The 27,406-nt window shown below is 40.4% G+C and overlaps 1 protein-coding gene across 6 annotated transcripts in view; it reads left to right on the forward strand.

Annotated features, from left to right (window-relative positions):
- CARMIL1 (capping protein regulator and myosin 1 linker 1) overlaps window positions 1-27,406 on the forward strand; it is a 196,447-nt gene that overhangs the window by 64,085 nt on the left and 104,956 nt on the right. For all 6 annotated transcript variants that reach the window (XM_074823520.1, XM_074823510.1, XM_074823466.1 and 3 more), the window contains exons 3-8: window positions 15,563-15,613; window positions 20,080-20,139; window positions 22,330-22,451; window positions 24,429-24,526; window positions 24,884-24,954; window positions 25,088-25,161. In XM_074823520.1, the coding sequence (XP_074679621.1) occupies window positions 15,563-15,613; window positions 20,080-20,139; window positions 22,330-22,451; window positions 24,429-24,526; window positions 24,884-24,954; window positions 25,088-25,161 (476 nt within the window). The remainder of the gene's footprint in view (window positions 1-15,562; window positions 15,614-20,079; window positions 20,140-22,329; window positions 22,452-24,428; window positions 24,527-24,883; window positions 24,955-25,087; window positions 25,162-27,406) is intronic.

A 27,406-nucleotide genomic window follows, 5' to 3' on the forward strand; every position in this document is an offset into this window, starting at 1 on the left:
CATGTCAGGAAGTGTAGCATGTCTCAAGCATGTTGGCTTACCAAGCATGAGCAGAACAGCTGTCATTTGTAGGCAGTAGAGCAGCCCAGGCTTTCCAGAAGCATTCGATTTGCTGTGTGTAAGTTCAATCTTTCTTGTTTCTATGTAGAACATATCTTCCAGAGCCACAATTGAAGAGACTGGTCAGCCTCAGCCTAATTTTGCTTTTTCCAAGTTCTTTTTCAGTATCTGTGTGTTGCCAACAAGTAGCAACTTCAGACAGTATAAATAAAAATCACTGTCCTTGTCGGTGAAGGCTTGTGTGGGATGTTATAGTCTTTGGACTGGTAATGCAGCCTTTCAGAAGCAAAAGCATGGCAAAGACTGGAAATTGAGTGAAGAGGAAAAATTCACATATTAGTCCTCAAAACTGGATTACCTTGACATTTGACACTTCTGTAGTGTCTTTGCTTTGCATTAAAACCTCTTTCCAGTTTGATTGGAGGGAAATATCCATTTCATGTTCCCCCTCCCAGGAATGATAACCAGATTAAGAGAGCTGAGGCTTGGCCCTGTCTGGTTGTGTCTTGCATCACGTTTCTATTTGGCGCATCACTTTTTCAAGGTTGCTAAAGGCTGTTTGTTTGTGGTGGCCCCACCAGACTGTTGCAGCACTGGCCCTGTGCAGGGCTTCTGGAAGCTTATGGTCTACAGGCTTTGACCCCCTTGGAGCATTATCGAGTTACCAGTGCTTCCAGACATCTGTGATTCATTCAGCATGTGTTTGTACTGACACAATCATTACAACCAGGGTCAGATCATAAATTGTGAACCTTGAGGAGAAGGTTGTGTTTTCCTAGCTAATTTACTGGGATTCAGAAACTTCATAGAATTAATTGATTTGCGCCAGGAGCAGGTCAGTGATGTACTTTGAAAGCTCTTACAGGTTTTCATGTGGCTTCATGAAAAGTGAAACTGCTCCCCCCTACTACTGTTGCATGTTTTAAAGCAAAATTCTTAAGACTTTTTTATTAGCAACCACAACAGACACTCAGCTTCTGAAACTGCTCTGAGGAGAGTCAGACTGAGGAGCTGAAGTTACAGGCCCCATGCAGATACTGTTGGATGAAGCGCTGTGGTCTTTGTCTTGCAAAGAGCGGGCATAAGGCTATATTAATAGTAATTTAAAACACTGGTAATTGGCATCTTCTCTTGAGAGGGTTATACCTACTTGCTTCTGTCATCTGTATTTTTAAATTAGGACCTTAATCACATGTCTGTGTATGGTAATAGCTTCTAGGGTGGGAGTGGCCTCATTAAAAATGTACGTTATGATCATGATAATGTGATCATTTGAGGTGAAAAGCCAGTGTTGATTCTTTCTTTTAAATGCATTGGGTGGTGAGTGCCCTTGATTTTTTTTTTAGTTTGAGAAAAGTAATGTCTCCTGGAGCTTCTTTACTCAGCCTGGAGTAGATTTCAGTAGAGCATCCTGTTGTTTCAGTCTCCCTTGACCACTACTTCAGCAGAAATCTATACCTGAGGACAGAAGATCTCTTAATTTCTCATCTGATTTATGATCAAGGGGAAAGTAGTGGCCCTTTCAGAATTGGTGAGAGCTCTGCAATGCAACCGAATTTGAAAAGTCAAAAATTCCACCACAGACACGTTGATGTGGATGCTTTCTACTCCTGGTCTTCATTTCTTGGTGCACTTGCTGTGTGAGAAATGATGGAATTTAGGAAAGTGAAAGAGAAGACATCTGTATCCAGTCCGCAAGAAAATAAAAAATGGTAGCGTAGACAAATTGAGTGATCGCAGGACCCTGACATAGAATAAATGGAAGATAAAACAAGGCTGGAGGGCTTGTTTCAGTGTTGCAGTTGTGGTGGGAGGTTTTGGAGGCTTTGCTTTACTGACGTCATTAATGTTCTTATCTGAATAATGAAGTTAATAGTCCAATAATACAAGTGTTTGTGGGCAGAGTTCAAATCTTCATTGTATCTGATGTTCTGTTGGGTACAGTTTTCTGCAAACCTGCCGGAAATACCGTGATTATTCATTTATGGTGTGTTTGGGAACTTACCAGGGTAATTCAAAAACTTCCAGTGATTTTTTTTTTTTAAAGTTCTAATTTTATTTGTACAAAACTTTGGTGTTGATCTAAGTATCAAGGTCAACAAAAGGAAAAGAAAACATACTTAGAACTTTAAACAACCAAAGATCTTGAGAACAGATGATAAGTGGGTTTGAATAGTGATTACATATCCATTGATCAGCCATTTAGCCAGCACAATTGGATACTTTCCTTTTTGACTTGTGTGAAAATGGTTGGACTAGATGATCTTCAAGGTCTTTTCCAACCTAGATGATTCTGTGATTCTGTGAGAAGACCAGCAAAATTGACTGAATCCAGGTGAGTTTACGTAGTTGACGGTTGGTATATAACAGCAACAATAGTTAAGCAATGTTATTTTGAACTTAATTAGGCTAAGAATGGTAGTCACATTAGAAGCAAATTTAGCTAAACTGGTGTGTGTATGTTAATGCCATACTTCATAACTGGCATAATCTTAAAATTGCACTTGCAAGCCTTGCTCTTACAAATTAAACTTAGATGGACTGTCCTTTAACCACACTAAAACTTACGAGATCTTGCACTACCGAAACAAAGTATTAAAATCCCACCTGAAGTTAATAGGTGACAAGGAAAGGCAACAGTAGCAACTGGATGGAGTCTACCCCAGAAATGGAACATTTGTAGTAGTTTTTTGAAGGATGAACACTTGTACATTATTGTGAAATAGTTACCAACATTTGGTTTTGGTTTTGCAGTGAAAAAAAAACCATTTGCCAACATTAAGAATCAAAGAAACCACAGCTTAAAAAAAAGGAAATAAGAGCAATACTTCTTTGAGATGGTTCAAGACAATTTTAGCATGGGTTTTTCTCACTTAATTGGCTTTGAAGCTGTGATGATAACATGTTGGGGTTAAAGTTGTGTTTAAGGGTCTCTGTAGTAGGCTGAAGGCCTTTGGGGTTTTGTTTTTTTTAGGAACTGCCTATCTTAAGAACATAATAAGGCACAAACTGTGTGTGTAAACACCCTGTGTCAAGAGTCAAAAAGCATGAAAAATTTTGTCTGTGATGGGTTGAATTTCAGCTGAAGGCTTCCCAGCTTTATTAAAAGCAGAACATCACCAATGGTAGGAGAGCGAGTGGGTTTTCAGTCATGCTATTGAATAGGTAGAGATAATAGGCCTGGGGATCCTGTGCTTAAAGGCATCCCAGCTTCTTAAGGTTTTGTCTGTATTATTTTTTCTCTCTTTTTTTCATCAGTAGTGAAGCTGTGTTGATGGCAAGAGCATGGTGGTGCTTGGGAAAATGGAAACCTAAAAAGGGCATGCTGTAAACCGCATCTGTGCTGCAGTCAGGATACCTTCTGACTTACCTTATTCAAGGAAGCCTTAAATTTTTTTAAAACCAGGATAACTTACAGTATTGTGGAGCTCAGTTTAGCCTGAAAGACCTGCTCCTGGGATGGGGAAGTTGTTAGGCAGTTAGTTCACCTAGAGCACCATGTTCCAGTGCCTCAACTGATGTTGGTAGCTGGGTCATATTGGTGCTAAGCTGACCTAGGTTTGTTGTGATCACATGTTGGCCTGCAGAACCGACTGCCTTTGACTGTGCTGGGCCCATCTGGTGGTTCAGTGCTGGTGGTACATGGGTCTTAGGCCATGGGGAGAGCTGGTCTCACCACAGAGCAAACTGCCACTGAGCCAGGAGGGGTGCTCGCCCTCCTTTCTTATTTGTGGCCCTATACCAGCTTTTCCTCTGTTAGAAATTCCTTTAAAAACAAAACATCGATGTCTCAATTACAGGTTTTGAGTCTGTGTTCTGTCTAGCCAGGGTGATTTTTAGGTTGTGTGCAAGAGTGACTTCTTGAGATTGCAGCCTGGCTTGCAGGAAGCGGGTCTGTCAGGTCCTGAGCTTGGGGGATTGTGCCACCAGCTCCCAGGGGCTGCTCCAGCTGCTCAGCCCACCCAGTGCTGCTGCTCCTCACGCTGCTCCATGAGCCCCAGCACCTTGTGTACCCCAGCAAAAAAATCTGGAGAGCAGGTTGGCTTGTGCAGCAGCAGAGCTTAAGCAGTTCCAGAACAGACTGGAGAAAGGCTTGGCTAAGAGGAACCAAAGGCTTGGCTGGCTGGAGGATGGGGCAGAGAGTTGCCCTGCAAACCTACCATCTAAATAGAGAAAAGGCTATTCTCAGGTTTACTTTCCTTTTTGGCAGATTGTACCTCTATAGCAAAACTTAAGAGTCTGCAAATTGAAGAGCTTGTAAATCATGATCCTAGATAAAATGATAAAGCCCAGAAGGATCTAGTTAGCTTTATACTTTTGTAGTTTGCACTGACAAGCTGAATCAGTTGTTTTAATTTCACAGTAGTGAAGTAAACTTTTAAAAGCTCTCCTCTTCTCTGAGACTTGTGTTCTGAAATGAACAGTGATTAAGCAGAATCAAGCATGTGGCTCAGTGCTTACAAAACACCCACAAAATTGTTCTGAGAAACAGTTTGACTTAGAAGATCTTTGCATCAGAATCTCATGAAGCCTCTTTGGGGAAGCAAGCTGAATTTTTTCCAGTTTTTCAGAGGCGAAGGTAGTTTACAAACCACTGGAGTCTTCTGTATAGCTTGGAGCTGATTCTTTACTGAGTGTTGAGTAACAAGTGTAACAGTTGTTATACTTAGCTCCCAAGTTTGAAGAGCAGAATTATTTGTTGGTTTTGCATTCAGTGGATTGTAATTTCCATTTTTTAGCATAGTTTCTGTCATTTTTTGGAAGTTTAATTTCCATTTGGCTGTTAGAAATTGATGTTCTTCTCAGATAAATAGGGATATTTTGTTACCACAGGTCAATATACTCTATAAGAAACTGTACAAGTAAAGCATGAGCAATATTAGTGTGATACATTTAAATAAGAATCCTTACAAAACCAGAATTAAAATAGCTCTTAGATTGGACAGGAGCATACTCATTTTTAATAATGAACACCATTAGGTAATTGACATCATATGACTTCTAAAAATCAGCACAAAGAATAATAATCCTCCATCTATGGTTACTTAGTGGCTTTTGCCCAGAGCATGCAGCTTGCACTTCTTAGGCGGACAAGACAGCGTGCATGATGGGAGTGGGGTGAAACTGTATTTTTTTGCAGTATGTCAAGAGGCAAAATTGCTTTCCTGGAATGTGGCAATTCCCAAATTTCCGTCTAAGGGGAAGCCAGATGCAATCAGCTGTGTCACTGCCCGGGTCGGCCTCCACTCCAGGTTTCCAGCCTACAGCTCTCCCTGCGCTAGATACAGAGTGGGAGTGAGGAGAGGGACGGTGTGATGGGATTCGTCATCTGGTGCAGAATTTCATAAGAAAGAAATTCATCCAGCATCATGCACCTACATGATGGGGGAGGGGGGACATTGTTCGCACCTCGGTTATTTGGCTTCCCTGGCTGTAAGAGGAAAGTGCCTGACAGAGAAGTTTTTGTGTGTTTTCTTCAGGAGATGCTAGCTGCTAACTGGCTAACCTGGTGGGTAGATGGTCAGCACTGGTTAAGCCAACAGATGATGCCTCAGCCATCTTCAGATCCCACCACTTAAATAATGAGGTATGGGAGCTATGGGAAAGCTCCATACTGGAAGGGACCTCCCTTTCCCTGCCCATTGCATGCGGGTATGGCAGTGTGCAGTGAAAGGGAGGTCCTTTCCAGCCCTGCCTTCTTGTGCAGGGACAGGGCAGTAGTTTGTTCTCTTCTTCCCATTTCTGGAATGTGTTTTAAAGCTCAGAGAGAAAAGGTTTCTTTAGCAGAGGGGAAATGTGAAACATTAGAAATGAAATAGCTGTAGAAGAGATCATCTTATAAAATGTAAAACAGTATAACAAAAAATCTGAACTTGGAGACTGGAAATACAGTGGTGGCTTTTAAGGATTTTAAATGACCAAGTGGCTAGTTCCAGCACTTAAGCACCATTCCTCTCTTGAAAGATTGTTGGTCTTAAGATATCAAAATATAAAAAGATGAAGATTTGCAGCATGCTTCAGGTGGTTAAGGATGGAGTGGCTGTCACAGTTGTGTTAGTTCCAGTGGATACTTTGTGTTTTACAGATGATAGAGATGGAAAAAGGGTTCTGTGAGAAAGAAAAAGGAGGAAAAGGGAATTGGAGCGCACCTCTGCCATGAGGCTCCTGAAGTGGTGTTGAGGAACAGATCTTGAGTAATCCGCTCTGGACCTAATGGGGAAGAGGGTTTTTGTCTTGCACGTGTAACAGTGGTTTATTTGGGAAAGACCTGCCTTGGCTTGGAGGTTTTCATAACTCTCCACCCATTGATTTGGTTTTGTGTTTCAATTTGTGTATGCCATGGAGAGGACAAAAAAGACTTAATTCTACAAATTTATTAAGCTGACATCTTTTTCTGGCCCGCAGTGCTCAGGGCTGTCCAAGGTCAATGTTATTGAGACTGTGGTTTATGGCAGTGTGTATTGAGGAAAATTGTTTTACCATGCTTGCTTATTTTATTTTAATATTAAGTGGAGCTAAGTGCATTACACTTTACCGATTCAATCTTTGTTTAATTGTTGTGATAACTAAAAGCAAATATGAATCATTGTAGAAAAATAAAACGCTTGCATTACGGCTCAAATTGTGTTTCCTCTGTCCCTGAAGTTTTTGTTTTGTTTCCTGGTCTTTAAAATTCTGCATTATGGTTGTGTGTGACATACTTACAAAAGAGAGCAACACTGTCACCAAGGAACACTGTGAAATTTTAAATCTGGCATTTCTAAGTGATGAAATTAAAGAAGATAAGAATAAAAGCACTGCAATAGCAAAATCTATTTCCAGCGGCTTCTGCATAGAAACACTGTCATACGCAGCACACCAAAATGCTTCTAGTCTTATCTGCTGTCCGTAAACCCAGAAGGAGGCTCTGTGTAGGAAGAGGGAAGATGTACGGATGTTTCCTACTATTAACACCAGGGATAGGTAGCGAGAGGATTTTTCTAAAGACTGCCTGTATGCTCTTTTTATGATGGAGAGAAGTAATGTGAGAGCATGAAAAATTGTTGCACAGAAAATGCTGGAGCTCAGCCTTTTGAATTACAAGTCTACGGAATGTTTTCAACCTGTTATTTAACTGCGTACTGGGGGCTTGGACATCATAAAAGGCTGGTATGTGGGGAAGGTGTCCAGCTGTGGCACTTTGTAACTTGAATCAAGGCAGGGGATCTGTGGCTGCATACAGAGGAGAGCGAAAGTGGGAAAAATCTGAAATAAAGGTGTATTAGCACTAATGTGTTAGTGACCTATTTATGTGTAATGTAGATACAGAGAAAGAAAAACCCCTTTGGGATTATGTGCCTCATTGATGAGTTACAAATTAATGTGTGTGGTTGAGCCTGCTCCCCTTCTCTACCCTGGCTGGAGTCAGCCCAGGCTGGGTCCAGTGCCACACAGGGGACTTTGTATTGGTGAAATGCTGCTGCTCTCTGTTTCCTGTTTTTATGGCTCAGAGCAGGCTTAAATAACACAGTAGCTAGGTCTTCTGGTATTTAGTGCTTTACAGCACTAGGGTTTTTTTTGCAGTGGTGAGAGGAATGGCGAGAGAGTTTTGTAGTCTGCAGGAGGTTGCCTTGGCTTAGGTGGTCTGTGTCGGACATCTCTCACAACACCATGAAAGTCTGTTCCGTGACTGACTGGTTGGAAGAACAAGGGAGGCCTGTGTGCATATGCAGTAGATGGCTGCACCTCCACAAGCAACTCTGCAGTTAATGGAAATGATAGGTTACACGACAAAATTGTTGAGTGTGAGTATGGTCTCTGAATCAGGGGAGTCTCAGTCTGCACCACTGGTGACCACATCGCAAGCTACTTCAGGTCACAGCAACTGGCAGTTGGGTTGGCCCATGGTCCTGTTGCTGCCATCGGTGGTGTCCGGCCAAAGGTGAGCCTGCCTCTGCATCTACTGAAATTCTATTTGCACATTGCAGATAGGGTTATAGCAAGTGTTTCTATTTATTTGTGCTCCAGGTGTTAAGGAAGCGCAATTTGATTCCCGAGTCCTTCACAAACAGTTTGCAGGGCTAGGACACTGCCTGGAGGTGATACTGTAGTGTTGTTATAGCTGTTGGAAGAGCCAATGAACAAATTTGGTTTAGACAGCAGATTTTGTTTTAATTTGCTGATAAACCTCCAAGCTATTTCTTCTTATAGTCCAGAATTAGGAGCCATTTACTCCAAGCTTCTCTTTCAAGCTTTGCCACTTCATTTTACCCTTTTGTTTTAGGCAAATCTCTTGGCACGTCCATGCCTCGGTTTTTGTCAATTTTAAAATGAGGATACTTTTTTTCTTAACTGTCTTCCAGGGAGGACTTGCTCATTGTTGCCTCTGAAGCAGAAACTGCTCTGCATATTGGAATAGCTCTCCAATAGCAAAATAAGCATTTCTGTTAAAAGGGTCCTCTCTAACTTGGACTGAAAGGGAAATCTGAATGAAGCACTCTGTTGTGCCATCTTGTGGTGTCCCCTGTCTTGTTCGGCAGATTAATTTGAAAGGTTCTTCGCTTCTCTTTAAACACAGCAGATTTACTGCCAGCAGTTCTGATACCTGACCCCACTTTTTTGGTAAAACCCATTTCAACTAAAAACTGTCCCCCATACCATGCTTTGCCATCCAGAAAATGTGCAAATCAGTGGCCCATAACAGATCAGGCTTGAGTTTTTAATGCAGTACAATGACAGTAAGGATCAGTGAAAATCTGCACTGCACACAGCGTGCTGGTGGCAGGGCAGAGGACAGGCAGGCAGACTCTCTGTCTGTGGCTCCAGCAAGGGGACCTCATTGAGGAAGCTGTGGTTGACTTCAGGAATGTTCATAGAGAAACATGCAGCAGAGCAGTCCTTCATGGGGAAGGCCGAGGTCGTTACTTGCACTGCAGAGCTTGCCCCCATTTTGGGCAGGAGAGAGTCGTACTGGTGCATATAACAGCTTTACTTACTGCTGCGGGTCCGCTCTGGGGCGAGTTTTGTGTAGGTCTTTGGCTGGCTGCACAGGCGCTGGAGACTTAGGCAAGCCTGGGAATGTGTTCAACTTGGCTATGGTCAGCTCAGAGAGGGAGAAATTCTGGCTTTTGTGTCTGAATGCCAAGAACTGAATGGCAACAACTCTTTCCCAAAGGATCTTCCCCAGCTACAAAAGACTGCTTTAGTGTTGGTGGATAAATAAGTAGGCATTTGGAACAGAAGTGAATAAGGTTTGTCAGTGGTGTTATCACAGATGACACTTTAAAAGTAGCCAAGACCAAATGATCAGAGTCAAATTCAACCTCAGACAACTGAGAGGGCTGTGGGTGAAGATGGTGGTGAGCCCCTTAGGTCGGGGCTTAACTGGGCTGCTTTGCTGACATCAGCACTCTGCAGAGAAACCCACCGTATGCCAAGTGATACCACCATTTCAGAGGCAGCATACATGTTCACGTTGTGCCTGAGCTAATTAGCCCTCCAAAAAGACCTCCAGGATGTCAGCTAGCCTCTTTGTGCAGGGAGGCTCAGTGCTTTTAACAATGACTGCCTCACTTGAAACCAGCTTTAATATCTCTAACATGGTACTAAAAGGGGCCTTTTATCTAATCGAACTTGAGTTGCTTCAGGATGGAGCATTTACAACATCAGGAATGCAACCCAGGAAATGAACGGTCGATCCTATAGGGACTGAGAGACTGGATGCTCTAACATGTATTGATTCATCTGTATTTTAACAAAACAAAAACTGTGTTAGCGCTGCTGCTTTACCTCACGTTATTATGTGTACATTAGATACTGAATTGGTAGTAGTAATGGAAGGCTTATGATAGAAATCACAAAGCAACTAATAAGTGTGGAAACTTAAAAAATAGCTATGGTATTTGGGATAATAATGGTAAAAAATAATGATAAAAGTAACTAAGAGGTATATAAAGAAAAGCAACTGTCTTCTGGACATCAAGGAATTCTCAAAATGATGGATAGCTAAATAAGAAAACCTCTCACAAATGCTTCTTTCCTCAAGTAAATTATAGTGGAAGAGACCGAAGCAGTTTTGAGGCTGACAAAATGGCAAATGCTGGGGGGAAAAGAGACTAATGGTGGAAGGAAAGGATCAGACAGTGTATTTTAAGAAATAAAACTGCAACAGTTGATCAAAAAAGTACTAAGCTTTTTTTTTTTTTTAATATCTGTGTCAATCATTTTTCAGGAAGAGAAAAACATTTGGCTAATCCAACATTGTTTTGAGATTTCAGCAGAGGGAAGTTTCAAAACATCTGTGCTAGTGAGTGGAACAAGCATCATGCAACTTTCCAGGGCCCATGAAGTGCTGAGGTGGTTTCATTTTGGTTTATATTTAATCACGAAGCTGTGTATGATCACTGCGTTTTCCAGAACTCTTTATTCCTGGTGTGTTGGGTTTGTGTGTGTGGCGGGGTTTTAGATAGCGGGGGAAGGGGGCTATAGTGGTGGCTCTTGTGAGAAGCTTCTCAAAGCTCTCCCAGCTCCAAGTCGGACCCACCTCTGGTCAAGGCCAAGCCTATTAGTGATGGTGGCTGCGCCTCTGTGATAATGGGAACCTGGGAGGAGGAGTGGGAGTTGTAAGGAGGAGTTGCGAGGAGGCCACCTACACAAACCCATGTAGAAAGAAGGATGAGGAGGAGGTGTGTCAGAGCAGAGATGACCCCTGCCCTGTATCCCATGGTGAGACAGCAGGGCCGCCCCCCCTGCAGCCCATGAAGGTCCGTGGTAGAGCAGATGCCCACCTGCAGCCTCTGGGAGGACCCCATGCTGAAGGTAACTGTGCCTGAAGGAGGCCGGGACTCTGTGGGAAGAAGCAGCCCCCGCTGTTGTAGTTCAACGCTGGGGGGATTGCAGCACATGGGGGGAACCCATGCTGCAGCAGCCTGGGGAGAGCTGCAGCCTGTGGGAAGGACTCATGTTGGCGAAAGTTCATGGAGGACTGTATCCTGTGAAAGGGGAATCATGCTGGAGCAGGAGACGAATGCAAGGAGTGTCTTGTCCATCCCCGTCCCCACTGTCCCATCCATCGTTTCTACTCCCCGCCCCCCGAATTAAATTTATGTTCTTATTTCTTCTTAAAAAAAAATAAAAATTAAGGGCTGTGTGATGCTCAGTTGCCTTCTGAGTTCAAACTACAGCACCTGGGCATTTCAAAAAGGGTAGTAGTGATTTTTAAAAGATATCTTTCTTTTGCTTGTGAATTTGAAAGCACTTTAAATATAGATAATGTGGCTTGGGTTGCTGTGGTCTATATGGCAAAATAGATGCAATTGGTACAGAGCTGTGTTGCTTTAATGATCTTCCCAAGACTGACTGCTGGGCAGAGTGACAGGGTTAAGCCAGTGCAGCTCTGTTAATTTAACTTACAGTGCTAAAATGGGTAATAAGGTTAGGATTTGACAATGAATCACGAAATGCATCTGTATGTTTATGTTTTGCTAATATACTTGCTGAGGATCTGTGTTCAAATTAATTTTATTTACTGAAACAAGTTAGTTATTCTGGTAAACAAGATGACCTTGTAGGCCATGAGTCTCTGGAGAAATAATTTGCAGGGTATGTTTTTGGTGAATCTATCTAAATTGATTTCCAAATTTTAACTTATTTCATGTACATTGTGAGCAGTGTAGGGAGTGTTACAGAATTTGGAGTGGTAAAAATGTTAAGAAATTGTCAACTTGGGTATCTGTGTGTGAGTAGGAGTCATTTAACATTCAAATGATAATCCTATTTTGTGCTTGATAAAAGGCAGAGTAGGGAGACAGAATGAAGCTACTGTAAACTAAATATAATTCTCTTTTATTGTCCCTTCCATGGAACAGTGGCTAGGTCATGTACCCTGTATAAAATTCACCTGGATGTGCTTACTGCCCTCACATCAGTCACTTGCAAACCTTTTGGCTTATGGGTGTGTTGAAGTGTGAATCCACTCCCGAGTCTCTCTCTTTACCCTGCATGTGTTTATCTTTTGATGGGATCTTTTAACATTATTAACTATTGAATACTACTTGTGACCAAACAAAATTGTTATGGAAGAATGGGGCTGTGACTTGTTGAGCTGAACAAGGGATCATTTTCTTATCAGAAGATAAGGTAGGTTATACACTGTGCCCAGCTGACATTCCTGATGGGTTGTGAGCAAGGGACCTCTTTGTTCCGAGTTATGCCGGGAATAGGGGTCTGCTCCTCTGAGTTTCTGGTTTTCAAAGTGACTTTGACCATGACACTCCTTCTCTTGTACTCAGGGTTCCCTGGGTGCAAAATGTGTATAACAGTGTCAGAATCTTCTCCGTAGGATGCTTGAGAACTGCTAGAGAGTAACTGGTGGCTACTTTTGCTATTTAGTTTATTTGTAAGAAGAAATTTAAAACTCCAGGAAATCTAGAATCTGCCTAGTCATAAAACCTAGCGCTCCTGGATACTTCTGAAAGCCCTAGACAATTGTGCAATTAAGCACATACTCGTTATTCATGTCGGAGGAATGCAACAGGGACCTGGGACTTCCTTCCCAAGAACAGCTTCGTGCTTAAAAGGGGACTTGAACTGTCAGTGTGAAAACACCTCCGGTGCCTCTGCCTTTGGCGCCAGCATCGTATTTCGCAAGGGAAGGAATAAAGCGATATGTTGTTTTAAGTAGTCACAATATATGTTCTGTTGCCCTTGCAAGTACTGACAACCATGCAGAATCCTGTTGGCAGAGACGTGTGTGAGCTGGTCTCTTAATAGCCATTATTTGTTTCTGCACTGCAGCCTTATCGAGGAGAAGGACGTCACTGAAAACTGTTCGTGTTTCACAGCTTATCCAACAAGTCATAAGTTGATTTAGGGTAGAGGCTACTGTGTGGCTGAACATGAACAAAAATGGCGATGTTAAAATGCAGATGTCGCATAAAATTGGAAAAGATTGGAAAAAAAAAATCAGAAAGCAGTAAACTAAAGCTGATCCTGTCAAAGGTCATGATACATACTCATAGATTTTAGCAGCTAAAAATTATGATAAATGCCAAGCCTCCTCTTGGCCAATTCTGCCTTTGTCAAAAAAAAAAAAAATAAATCTAGTCCTGCTGTTGTCAAGATGGGACATTAATTTTGCAGTATTAGTTGACCTTGTCTTCAATTGACTTTATGTAAAAATTAAACGCTTACTTGTGGTCTCAACTGTGAAAACTGTAAAAACCTCAGTGTTACTGGATTAAAGGGCTCAGGCTTTTTTTGTACCATCTTACTGCTCAAGAGCAGTTTCTTTACCGGCTGAGTGGGGAGTATCATTTTACAGCAGTCCTTTCCTTTGTATGTAAATGCCTCCTCTTAAGGTAAGTGGGTACTTGAGCTTAGCTGGTTTTAACAAGATCACTTTGGGAGCATTGTTACATCTACCACGAGAATATACACTGACATGTCCTCTGTTGAAACATCCTTTTCCAACATAATTGTGTTACAGCCTTCTGGTTACCTGGTTTGTATTTAACTTTGTTATTTGGACTGCTCATGTGTACTGTAATCATGTTAAAGGGACCCTGTCAGTGCTCATGAAGTAGCTTGAACCCATATATGCAGGCAAATGTTTCATAACAGGACTGTGACATGATTGTCCTGTAACCAGGTGTCCCACTGTGGTGGCATATACACGAAAACTGATCTCTAATGTTGTAGGTTGCTACCTAGAAGGTAAATACTGAAAGCCGCTCTTCAAAAGCTGTCCTTTCCCTGACTGTCTCATTTCTGCACCTGAGATGTGGTGACCAGAAGCAGATCAGGAGAAGCTATTGCAGCTGCTCTACCTACTGCTCTGGAAGCATTTTGCTGGTGGTGCTCATGCAGGGAGGGTGCTTGATCACCTACCCCTCTTCAGAGCTGGGCAGCTTGTTTGTGGGTGTGATGATAGGTAAGAGGGGCACTCTTCTTACTGATAGCAAACCTTTTCTTCTGAGCACACAGGGGTGTGACTGAAGGTGCAATCCTCCCCAGAGGCTCCCAGGAGAGTGATGCTCACCTATGGTGGGCGGATGCCCTGAGGTGGGTGAGGGAGGAAAAGAATCAAGGTTTTATTACTGAGAGAGAGCTGCTGTCGGACTGGGTAAACTGTGGTTGTGCTGTAGTAAAACCCCTTGGGCTGACCCTTGCCCTTTCTTTGCGTGATGGATTGCAGAAGGTGTACTTGTGATAGACACCCCTGGAAGGAGAGCAGGAGAGACTATTTCTCCCCCCATGGGTGAGTGCAAGGGGATGAGGTGGGTCTGTCGGACAGAGCCTGGACGTGCCAGCTGAGCAACAGCGGCGGTGTGCCAGCCAGCTTAACGGGCCTTCAGTGAAGGGGTGAGCCTTACAGAAGGCAATGGTTACTATTCCACAGTGGTTTGGCTCTACATCCGTGATAACCAGAGCACTAGGTCTGATCACATCAACCCTGAAACAGTCTGCTAATATCCAACACTAGTACAGCATTTGTGCTCTTAGGTTTCAGCAAGATGTGGTTCAGCTGAAGGTGAAATCCGATCTCCAAAGCGTTTGAATGGTGTTTGGAGCTGGGTGCTGGGTCGCTGCCTCAGTCTGGTTCTCCCTATCCGAGCAAAGAACAGGTCTTGTGTCAACCTGCTTACCTGGGGATGAATACTTACCGAGCAGGACTGGGTTCAGGAGGTTCCAGCTGAGTGTAAAGCTTGGCACATACTGTGGGATTTTGATCCAGATGTTCAAATTAAGTTTATTTCAGTTTTTTGTCTGAAAAAAGATGGAGACAGCAGTAGCTAATTCCACAGGCAGGTAAATCAAAAAGCAATACTCTAGTTTTGCAAAATGAGTCATCCCTTTTGCAAAACGTAATATCTGAGTGGGATGTGCTATTGGAGATTGGAGTGGTACTTTTATATATCATTATATTTTGATTGGCAATACCTTCTGAAATATTTGTTCTGTTGTGTTTTGTCCCTAGAGTCACTGGTCTCACTAATCTAATTGTGTTTTTCCATTGTCCTTGCTGGAGAAGAAATGCAGGTGGTGTCAATGAGAAATCTTTGCATTGTTACTTTAGAAATGCACCGAGTGTGTCCAAAAGAAAGTGTTTGCTTATGGTCTATTATATTACTAATAACACCATGTTTATTTTGCATATTTTTGTTATATTTAGGTACATCATATATTCCTGGTAGGACTTCTTATCCTTGCTTCTTTTTAAAATGTCACTAAGATTGCTATTAGATGTTCTTAAGAGATTGATTGAATACATTTCTTCAGTTTGATGCTGTACTAACTAGCTTATAGCTGATCAGATTGCAGCAGTCTCTTTACTGTGCTCTACTGGATCTGAGCCCAGTTTTGCTTCCTTCAGCATATGACAGCAAAGGGAACTGTCCGTCACTCTACTAGGGGCTTTTTCCCTCTGGTTTCAGGATTTTCCTGGGAAAGAATCTTTAATAATATTCTAGATAAATTAAATATTTCTTACAAATTCTGGTCTTTTTTTTTTTTTTCTCAATAGGTGTTGGCATCATGTCGGGCATTTCTTTTAACATCTCGGATTCCCACCAAGGTAAAGCCACTGTGATTTTTTTAGATACAAATGTAAGTTGCATAAACATAGCATATAGAGGAAGGTTTTGTTGCATGGTGTTGAGTTAGAGTGGTGCTTCTATTTAGTGTCTGTCTTAAATGGATTTGTCAATTTATATATACTGTTTCAGAGGAATTTTAACTTCTAGAAATGCAGGTGAATGAAGAATTATGTTGGAAAACACCAGCTTGAGGAACTGTGAGATGAGCCTGATGACCTTTGTAGTGGGACAGTTTATGCCCAAACAAGCTGATGGTGTTATTCCCTCTAGCGTTTGTATTGTCAAATAGGAATGCATTTGATTTGGGGACAGAAATTATGTTGAGGTTTTTTAAATTCTGCTGTTTTCTGATTGTTTCTGTGGTTCATTTTGAAAAGCATCTTGCCAACCTGCCTTGCCAATGCCGGTGAATTATTTTTTCTATTCCTGTGACAATTTGTAATGATTGTTGTAGCAGAGAAAGATAATTTCCACATGAATGAAAATGACTGATGTGGAAGAACATCTCTTGTTCAGCTTGGAATCAGTGAATGGGAGTTTAGCATGTGTTCTGTTTTGTTGTGTTTTACACATACATATGTGTGTGAGTGTGTAAGTGTGTGTGTGTGTATGTGTGTGTGTATATATATGCTTTATAGAAAAACCAGGATGAATAAATGGAACAATTGATACCAGGTTTGCAGTTATAGTCACTGGTAAATATAACTGTCCCTTACCTATAATTTGAAGTTGCTGACTGACAGGTAGGATGAGTAGTTTGAATTTCTTCTGAAATTTATTTCCCTCAGTTGATCACCCTGTCCCTGCAGCACAGATATCTTTGGTTGTCTGTTGGCTTTTGGATCACTGCAGTTTGCAGCCTTTTTAAGACAAGGTTGGGCATCTGATTGCTTGGAAACATAGAGCCAGTTGATGAACAGCTCAGACATCAGTGCAGTGGCAGTATGATGGACAGGTGGTGATGGTGATCTTGTTATATAATAGCAAAGCCATTGTAATTAATCAAAAAGCTCTTGAAGGCTAGGGCTTGGTGTACTAAGGCATAGCTATACGTTTAGCGTTACAGACACTTCTCAAAATTCCTTTTATTAAATGGATTTACTTAATTGAAAAACTTGTTTCTGTTTTCATGGGAATCTATAATACATATGCTGTACTAGCAAAATTGTTACTTTAGTGATAACAAATGGAAGAAAGGTGATCAGAAGAAACTCTGCTCATGGTTATTTATGTCAGAATTAAACTTTGTATATCTGAACAATTATTAGGATGATTGAAAATCCATTTCTTTTCTCTCAGGATTAGTGAAATTTACTGAATTTTCTAAAGTCCTGTACTGTTTTCAAAAGCTGCTCAGAAGCTTTCTGAGCCCAAGAACTTCCATATAACTGGCATGCAGTAACTGCTAGCAAGACAGCTGAGAACATGCAGCAAAGACACTGTATTCCGCCAGGGACCTCTCACAAAATTGAGTATGATGAGGGACGGCCAGTTCTGAGTGACTGTTACTACTGCATCTGTTTTCAAGCTTCACTTTTTCTTAAACAATAGTGTTGAGATTTATCTACTAAACAAGGATCAAAGTTAAAAGGGATAAAGGTTGATTAACTATAATATCAACTCACACGATTATCCTTAGAGCAAGGATATTACAATGGCCACCTCCTAACTTTACACTCGGGTCCAATCATTTCATTTCCACTAATCTAGATGGATTGATAGGAAAGGAAATGAAGTACTTAAAGCCTACTAAATCTGGGTACAGTCTATTTAAAATGTAGCTACAACATTAGTAAATGTTGGATGTGTCATTAAGCCCCACAGATAAGTGTATGAAATACTTGTGGGAGTGTATTTCAGGTTTGTGAACATATTTCTAGTGCCAGCTTTCATTAAGTTTTGATTGAAAAAATTGAAAACTCTGAAATTAGCTGTCTTGGTAACTGAAAGGTCCGTGAAGGAGAGGCATGCATAGCCTTTTAAGAAGATTTTTTAAAAAATAATTTTAGGTAATAAATGAGATTGTTTTTTAAAATGTTGTAAAGATTATTTCATAGTTTGAGGTACGTGATGTTTAGAATGTGTTCTGTATTTTTGCTGCAATGCAAGGACTGCAAATCCATGTTTTTAAGTAGAAAAATGAACCAAAGATGAACTACAGAGATGTTGCCACATTTCCTGGTATTTGTTAATTCTAGTCAAGAGAATTTTTGCGTATTGAATTATTGAGTATGGATCTATGTAAACTTTTCTCAGGAGTAGAAAAGTATTTTTGATCATGTGTGCGTATATATATATATGCGTGTGTGTATACATATATTTGCACATACACAGTACATTAGCAAAAACAGAACCTTTTATCTGGTAGGTAAATAATTTATAAAATAGGAAGGATTTCAATCATAGAAAAAATTCCCTAAAATTTCATTGTTATTTTAACAATGTTATTTTAACAAATGTTAGATAGTCTCATGTTTGTTTAATTGACTAGCACTGGAGAAAAAGAGCCTTTCACTTCTGTATGTGTAGTCTAGTTTATTCCAGTAGCCAACAACAAGAGCTGCTATGGGATTTATTTTTTTTTTCTTTCTGGCCTGAAATGAACTGCACGGGGCCATATCCTGCCATCACAAAAGATTGCCAGTCTTAGCTTAGAAATAAGGCACTGAAGAGGTCTGAAGAGAAGTGAATGTCTTGCCCTTGGAAAAATGCAAGGTGTCGGCGTGGGCGCTGGGAAGATGGTTGGGCTGGTTCTGCCCCTCCTGCCGTAGTTCCCTGTGCACACTCGCTTCGTAAGCAGCCGCGATGGCACCTCTGTGCTCTGAAACTGCCCGTTTGCTGTGGGTGCTGCCCCTGCAGCAGAGCAAGTGAAATGAAGCACGTGAAGACTCAAAAATGTCAGAGTAAGGTTTGGTCCCTAAATTAGGACTTCGGTGGAAGGTGAACTTTACACAGAAATGGCTGAGGGGTGCTTACATCTTCTGGTGCTGTCAAATCATGAGGGCAACTGAAGGGAAAAGGATTCAGAAAACAGGTAACAAAGAACAAATAGACAGTAATAACATCTTCAATCTCTGCAGTTGTGAGTGGATAATGTAAAGAAGTGCTTAAAAAAGGTCTTCTATTTCATGAAACCACCCTAAATTTCAGTGCATTCTAAATCATAACTATTTTAATTGGAATTTTTCAGGCAGTTTCATCCTGCTGTAACACTGTTCATGGCTGCTTATAGATTTGCCAGTGAGACCTTGGCATTTAGGAGCTCTCCCTACTATCTTGCTGCTTTTTGGGAAACTTTTAGCTGGGTCTTATCATTGAAAACTGGTACCTCTGTTCCTGACTTCCCAATATGCTGTTGCAGCCTTTGCAGAGAGGGAATTGTGAGAGCTGCATCTGTGTTCTGAGCACCCCAGGAGTCGTTCAGGGTCATCTTTTAAAAAGATTGCCACAAATATAGAAGTAGAATAATATGGTGTTTGCCAGTTAGCCTGGGAGCACTCTGACTGTGAACCTAGGATAAGATAAAGTACAGGAAACTTTGTGCAATTCAAACAGACTGCTCAGTTACAATGATTTTAATGATAAATAAAAGGAAATGACTATACTAATGTCTTGCCCTGTAGCTGTGATTCAGGCCGAGAGGTTTGTTTCTTTCTGTGTATCTCAGCTGTCAAGATGTTTGTCTATGTAGCTGTGAATTCAGATCGTAGCACACACTTCCAGTAGCCCTAGATTTGTACTTGGAGAAGAGGATTTTCCTGCCTTCTTCTAAGCTTCCATTTGGATTCAGTATGTTCACCCTTCTTCCCTGTCTATCCTGACTGTTGTCCCGATAACCCATTTGGGCAAAGCTAGTGTATTATTTCCTCTCATACTTTTAGACTGCTAAAGCAGTCTTGAGCATTTCTCTTTCTCCCTCTCTCCCTCCCTGCACCCACCCACAACCCCCCCCACCCCCCCTGGTATTTTTATTTATATATGTATTTATAAAAATAGTGTGTGTGTGTGTGTGTGTGTCCCTTCAGCTTCTGTGCAATAAATTTTTTCACATCTATGATCAGTGTAACTAATGAAAGTAATATGTGATGCTGTAAGTATTAATGATTATTCAGTCACAAGAGTACACATCAGTACAGTATTGTATAAACAATGCTTTTTATAGTAATTTGTCATAAATTTTATTATAAGCTTATGTGCTTATGCTTGCAGTAAAAGGTCCAATGTGGTATTCCTATAACCTGTAACAAGCAAATATAAGTGTTCTTTTAGTGTAAAATGCAATCAGATAAGATATTAACAAATAATTAGTGTCAATTACAGAAATTGATGTAAAATAACAGTAACCTTGCTCAAGGTTCTTAACCTCATTGGAAAACATAAGTCCTCTTTGAAATAAGATGATGTTTCCACTAATGTGCCATTTTTTTTTTTTTTTAAACTACAGTTAGAACTAACTTTCAGCTACTTGGAAATCCAAGGGGTAACTTCCAATAAGCCAGGTCAGGTGAGTGTATACAAGATAGAAGATACTTGTTTACTCATTGCTGAATCTGTTCCAGTCAAGGAGGGTAATGCTCTGTTGTGCAGGTGTTCCCATCCAGTGAGCACACTGTACATTTGCATTCTTACATTTGTGATGCTTTTAAAGTCTTAACAATAATGATAAGAATGTAGAGTCAATTTTAGTTGTGCAAGTGTGATGACAATAAGAAATACATTTTTTTCCAAGTTCAGTATGGTACAAGTTTCCACTCGTCTTGCAAGTTAATATTTTTCTCAGAGATGATAAAACAATGGCGACTGGTATATAATCATCACCATGCAAGCTTGAGTGGCTTCTGTGGTGTATACCTGCCTGGTGAAGCCAAAAGCTACTGCTTATATTGCAAGCAGAAATGGTTTGCTTCCAACTATTCTTGGTGCCATTACTGTATACAACACAAAATGCATTTGACAGTTATGTGCCGAAAAAAATGAATGTCAAAGAGAAGGTGCTGAAAATAAAAATGTCTTTACTATGTTTTTCATTCATAAAATGAACATGTTGAGATTTGATGGTTCAATTGTATCAAAATCTTCATGTGTTTGATGTGCGTTTCGCTTTTAAAGAGCTTTTTAAAAATAGGGAGTGTCTGGCACTTTATTTGAACTCTGAAAAGCTCTCATTGTGTTTAACATGTCATCTTTTTAACCTGGCTTTTGAAGCTTTCCTTGAAGGAGGAAAAAAAGTCCACGTTTATTATTTTAATGGGGAGACATTTAGTAAATTCTGTGTATGTTTTTGTGACTTTAAGATACTAAAATGCCATGGTAGATAATGCTAATTATTCCTGGAGGCATAGACAATCACTGCTGTAGCAGGGTTTACAAGGCATTTTCATTAGCCTCGCTTAGCATAACATTTTCCTAAAATATTTTTTAAGGTTTTGCATGTTTGTGTCATTTGTGTTTTAAATGTGTAAGGCTTATAGCTGAAGGCAGGCAGAATCCTAGATTATTGCTTGTGGGGAAAACGTTGTTTGCAGGAATATTGCAACAATACCGTGTTATATCCATGACACCTGAAGGATGTAGTGTTGTGCTAGGCATCTCACAGAAAGCCATGGTAAGTGAACAAAATGGACAGCGTAATATAGGGAAATGTTGCGTTAATATTGGTGATGAAGAAAAACAGTAGTAACTTGCCCACTCATTTGTCTTCAGAGAGTGACAGCAACAGGATCAGAAAGGAGTTGAACTGGTGGGAAAAGATGCGCAGATTCTTGGTGTGCTTTTGGGATAATATATCCTCTTCGAGGGTTATCCTGGTGATGACCCTAGACATGAACTGCGAGCCAGTTTCAATAAAAAACAATCTTCTGTAGCATACTATGCAGTGTCCCCTCTCATACTGTCTGTCTACTTCTTATTTATCCCTAACGTTAGCTTCTCACTGTGTATGCACAGCTCCTCATCTAAAAGAGTTTACGAGTTGGGCTGTGCCAAGTATTCATATTAGAGAAGACAGAAGTATTACTTCCTTCCTGTGATGCAGCCGAAAGCAGCAGCAGACCTGATGTGTCAGTCATACAGTAATCTGATTTGATTCTGAACACTCAGTATATGAAAGAGATGGGTTGCAAAAGGCTTTATTTTTCCCCCTTGCTGAAGCACGTATCCCCTAGACAGCAGGACAGTTATGTTAGCTGAGTTACTGCTTCATCTGAACTGAGACAATATATTACCGTAACATTTTTTTTAAACGGCCTGGATCAAAGCATTAGAGCTCTTCCAGAGGATCACAGCCATTAAAGACTTCTACTTTTTGCTGGAGGAAGCAGGCCTTGCTCGTTCAATAGTTCCCTGTCAGGCTGCACTCGCTTCTCCTGGTGTTCTGGGACATGTTTCAAAAGAGGACAATGCTGTGAAAAGTTCTTGGTTTTCAGAGTGTCAGTTGAGGTCAAGATCCTTTGAAACTTTTATTCCCGTGGGAAGCAGGGCACTGTTAGGAAAAGCAGTTTGAGTACAGGGGTCTTGTATATTCAAGAACAACTTTCAGAAACTTTATGTGGAGCATTGTTGTGTCATATCTTAAAGAATAACAGATTCCTACCGGCATGCAAAACATTCAGCTGGCGTTCAAAATGCTTTCCTTTTTAAATGGACATGAATTATATGATACCAAGTTCCTGCCCTTATGCCCTCTTATTTACAGTTGATTATGGAAACTGAGAAATGCAGCATCTCCATGAAGATGGCATCCTCGGAGGATGTGAACGAGGTGCTGGCGCACATTGGGACCTGCCTCAGGAAGATATTCCCTGGACTCTCACCAGTGTAAGTGTCTTTTAGGGCACCTCTAGCAGCAACAGATGGTGTGGAAAGGGTGACAAGCCACCCCTTTTTGTCTGCAGGTCTGCCCACCCTGACCTCAGAAATGCTCTGAGGGTAAGAGAAACACCTTGAGGCAAGCACTAAGCCTTTATGCAGGTATATGACAGAACCAGGAGGCAATGCAGAACATGGGTAGGCTCTGCATGATCTGTAGGGTCAAAAGAGCCTTTTTTTTTTTTGAAGGGGTGGTGCAGGTCTTAAATTTTCATTTTACCTTATTGCCTCTCCAACCTCGTGTATAGCTTAGGTTCTAGCTTTTTGTTGTAATTCACCCCTTTTCCCATAAACAGCTGTGATATTCAGTGGGGATTTTTGTATTCTTTTTTTTTCCCTAGAAGTAAAACCTGAGTTGGGAGAGGAGGGAAAAGTTGTTTACTTGCAGTATTTGTGAAATGATGGATGTGATTGGGAGCCTTGTTTTTCAAAACTGAGCCCTGAGCCTGTATTTTCTGTGGTGTAACTGGCTCCTTGGGTCATAAATCTCCTCTAGCTTTTTTGCTCTGTTTCTGTATGTTCTTGCCTTTGTGTTTTTTTCTTGTATCTGTGCCTCTTAATTTTATCATCTTGCAGCAATTCTCAGTAGTTTTTCTTAATTTTATTTTATTTCTTCTCTTTGTCCTTGCCTCATCGTCACTCTCTACCAGATCATGCAGCTCTACTATTACTCTCTTCAGCTTCTGGTTTTCAGCAATATTAGAGAAAGTAGACTGTGCAAAAGAATTTTCCAGGACACATTGATCTTTCTAAGTGAGCTTTTGCAACAGACATTAGATGTGAACAGTCAGGCTAAATTTACATCTTTTATTTTGGGCGGATGTCTTTATTATTTACCTTTCCTGTAGGTGGAGTAGGAAATCAAGTTCATAAACTCTGGCTTGCAGGGTTTTTTTTACTTCCATTTTATGTCTGTTGCAGTATTATTAACTGCCTTAATGGAGATCAAGCTCTTCCTTTAGAAAGCAGACATACAAGTGACTATTTGTAAGCAGGTTTGGCATAAAACCTCAGTAATGATTTGAGAAGAGCAGGCAAAATTAATAGAGTGAAGGGGTCAGCAAGGCTGTGCATATTTGGGTGTCTGTGAAGGCCTTGAGGCCTATACGTGTTTTCTCTGGGCTTTCGTGAGAACATTGCTGGAGAATTTGGTATAGATGTATGCAGAGCTTGGTTCCTGGAAAAGAAATCAAATTTCTTGCTCTCCTCTCAGATGACATTACTTTCCAAAATGAAGACATTGGAGTTACGTGTATCATATAAGACCAGAGAAAGGAAAAAGGGGAAAGTGTTTTTTCCCATTAATATCTTCTATTAATTCTTTCTCTCTGTTTTATGGAACTCTGCAGTTTATGATGCAGTCACGTCATGCAGTAAAACAGATAGTTCCATTTCTTAAAAGGTAGGAAGGGGTTGTGTTTTTGTTTAGGGGAGGAAGAACACTACCAAATTACAAATATTGGAGCTGGGTATCTAGAGTGCAGCCTAGAGGCCACACGTAGCTAGCTACTCAGCATGCTCTGTGGTTCTTTGCACCATAGTGCTTTTACTGCATAAAAGCACTGTTTAAACAGCAGTGGTTTCAGGGTAACCAGTAATGTCTCTCCCCAATTTTGGGTGTCCTTGTGTTAGTCGAGGGCCACAAGTCTCCTTAGCTTGAGTAATCCTGTCATAGAAAAGGGTTCAGTTGCTCCAGTACTCACAGGGTTAATCATTAGAAGGAAAGAAGAGACAAATAAATGTTACTCCTGCTGGGCGGCATCAGCACCTGTGTGACTTTTAGGCAGAGAAGTGAGTTGTATCAAAGATGGTAATTCTTCCTTTACACTCATTAAAAATTGTACTTGAAATAAAAAAAAGATATATTAATTTAAAAATGCTTTCAAAGTAATGAATGATATTTTTTTTTTCCCCTTTTGCATCTAGGAGGATTCTGAAAAAAGTAACTATGGAGCCTTCAGAAAGACTGGCTAATCTCCAGGCCCTGTGGGACAGTCAGACAGTGGCAGAACTTGGACCTTGTGGTGAGAATGAGTTTAAAGGCTTAAATATAAAAAGTCTGGAATTGTAGCATCAGGAAGTTTAATTCTATTTCTGACAGAAGCTTGTAAAGGTGTAATTAGTTTTAAGGTGTAATTAGTATGGAGCAGACTTCTGATTGGTAGGTGAAGGCACTATTTTAAGCTTTCTTGCAACCTGCCAGGCAAAGATAGGATAGTCTTAGTTTCTTTCAGCAGCACAATGGACAGCCTTCTGAGGGAAAAAGAGAGTGAGTTTTGAAAGACTGGATCTTTAAGTATAAGTATTAAAGTATCCTTTTAGATGTTTGTTTGTTTGCTTGTTTTACTATTATGTTAAATACTCTCTTGGGTTGGTTTCAGGAGGCTTTTCACAGATGTATGCCTGTGTGTGTGATTGGCTTGGATTTCCCTATAGAGAAGAAGTACAGTGGGTAAGTATATGACTTGTTCTGGAACTCTTTTCAGCTAACTGTACAAATGATGGAAGAGCAGGTAAATCATAGTATTCGGAGAGAAACAACAATTCTGTAAAGATGTATTTGGTTATCTATCTATTTTTAACAGGATGTTGATACGATTTATCTGACGCAAGATACCAGAGAGTTGAATTTGCAAGACTTCAGCCACCTGGACCACAGGTAAACAATACACAGTAATCATGCTAATATTTTGCAAGCTTTCCTTATTCCCCCTCTCAGTAGGGTTCACCTGCCCTTGCTAAAGTGGGATCATCCCATAGCTGTTACTTGAATATGTAGACCTTTGAAATGACCAACTGTGCCATTTTTAGTTTTCAGCACAAAGCTGCTGTTTTTGCATGAAAGCCCTATGGAGAGCACATTTCATTAAGGAGCCTGAGAAGATAAATATATTTTGCTATTGGAAGCACTCCAAAAAGTTAGCAGATAGATACTTTTTCTCTGATGGCGGATAGAAGAGCTCAAATTCAGCAGAGAAAATATGCAACTACATCTGGTGGGCAAAGCAAAAAAGCAAATTATGCAGTCTTTACTTATGCAGAATATTTTTCTCATGGTGTACACAGTAAATGAAATTATTTTTGTCAGCAAGTCGGTAGAAGGTTGAAGTTGTTCAACTGAATCCCAGCCAGTAGTTTCTCCACTTACAATAGTTGCTATCAAAAATATGTACTTCCAGAAAGGAACTAATTGAGGGTAATTTTACTGTGAGATGCTGAAACTTAGCTAAGTGTTGTAGTTGGTTTACTGAATTTAGCTGGCTGAGAAAACCGGATTCTAAGAAAGTTGAATCTGAAGATATTTAAGTAGGAGGAAATGGGAGGAAGTCTTAACTAAAATCCATCATTATACAAGGAAAATGACGAATTTAAGAAACTGTAAATAAGATAGAGAAAGCAGAAAGCATTTGTTTCTTTGGGAAAGCCCAGTGAAATAATTAAGAATCTGTCAGAGGTGCAATGTTAAAATGTTATAACAGGAAGGCTGAACTTGGAGGTAGGTAAATAAGAGTATTTTGCCACAGGATTCTTTGCAGCTTTAGCTGTGTAGTTTGTAAACTCGCAAAAAGCCCCACTCAAATACTTTCTCAGCTTCTGTGATGGGTTTTCAGAGTCTGCACTGAATCCCATGGCAAAGTTACTAAACTGTACCTGTGTTGTCTAATTCAGAACTAACTTGAGCAAGACTACAGGGCTGCAACTAGCGCATGACAGATGTAGCCAAAGACTGACTGGTTGGTTAACGCTTGCTGAGAGAAAATAAGGAAAGGAATACTATTCAGTACAAGCAAATATGGGACAAGAACTTAAGAATGCTTTAAACATATTGCAAGGTGGAAGTGCGGAGAAGACCATGGGGCATTCTTGAGAAAGTGACTTACATGGCTTCAATAGAAATTAAATGTTTGAATAGTTTCTTGGGCGTGAAAAATATTACGTGTTACGAAAGAGTAGATAGAAGAAGTGTTTTAAGTATTTAGAATATCTCAGCTGGTTCAAATGAATTGGCTTTTGGAAAACTAAATAATGGGTTTGTTGCTTCACAGAGGCTTTTCATTGAAGTATACCTGACAAAATTGACATCAGTGAGGAAATATATTTGTGTTGTTAGTAAAAGTCTTTATTAAATGTCTCATGACTGTATAAGTCCAAAGATTCAAAACAATTTTGGAGCCATTTACATGATGTGGAATCCATCTTGTGATGAGAGTATCTACGTGTTGAGGACTGAACTGAGAAAAAGGTTTTGGACTAAAATTTCAAGAAAACAAGGTTTTGGCTTCCTAAAAAATTTAATGTTATTCATTAAAAATACAAATTAGGATCTGAGATCCCAGTCAACTCAAGAATGTATGTGAGTGTTTTGTGATATATTTAGCACAGTGAGAATGCTATAAATCAACAATATGCCATCATGTTTTGGGTTTTGAGAGACTGTTGTATATCCTGTACATCTAATTTTTGGGGTTGCTGAAACTATATACTTCATATTGTGGAGTAGCTCTGAAGCAAGGTAAGATGGATACATCAGTTCTTTAGATACAGGGGCTATGCATTGCAAAAATAAACAGTTTATGGTTTTCCTAGTAAAGCATTTCTGCTAGAGGTCAATATGAGGTGGCATAAATTATAGACAAATTTAAGTTCCCAGAGTGTCTGACACAGTGCATAGCATGGCTTGGCACGGGGGAACATGACTTCTGAGGCTTTATCTGAAGTTATGTTGTGCTGCGAACCATATAATTATTTAACAACAACAACAAAAAAATACTCAAAGTAAACAGGGCTTATTTAACTCAGCATGATTTTCATCTGTGTAGTGTATGTTTTAGCACGTTTGGACATTCAAAAAATTACCAGAAAAGCATGATTGGTTAGAGTTTTTTCCTTGCACTGTTTAGATT

The sequence above is a fragment of the Strix aluco genome, chromosome 1 (genome assembly GCF_031877795.1).
Source record: "Strix aluco isolate bStrAlu1 chromosome 1, bStrAlu1.hap1, whole genome shotgun sequence".
In the NCBI taxonomy this organism is placed as follows: domain Eukaryota; kingdom Metazoa; phylum Chordata; class Aves; order Strigiformes; family Strigidae; genus Strix; species Strix aluco.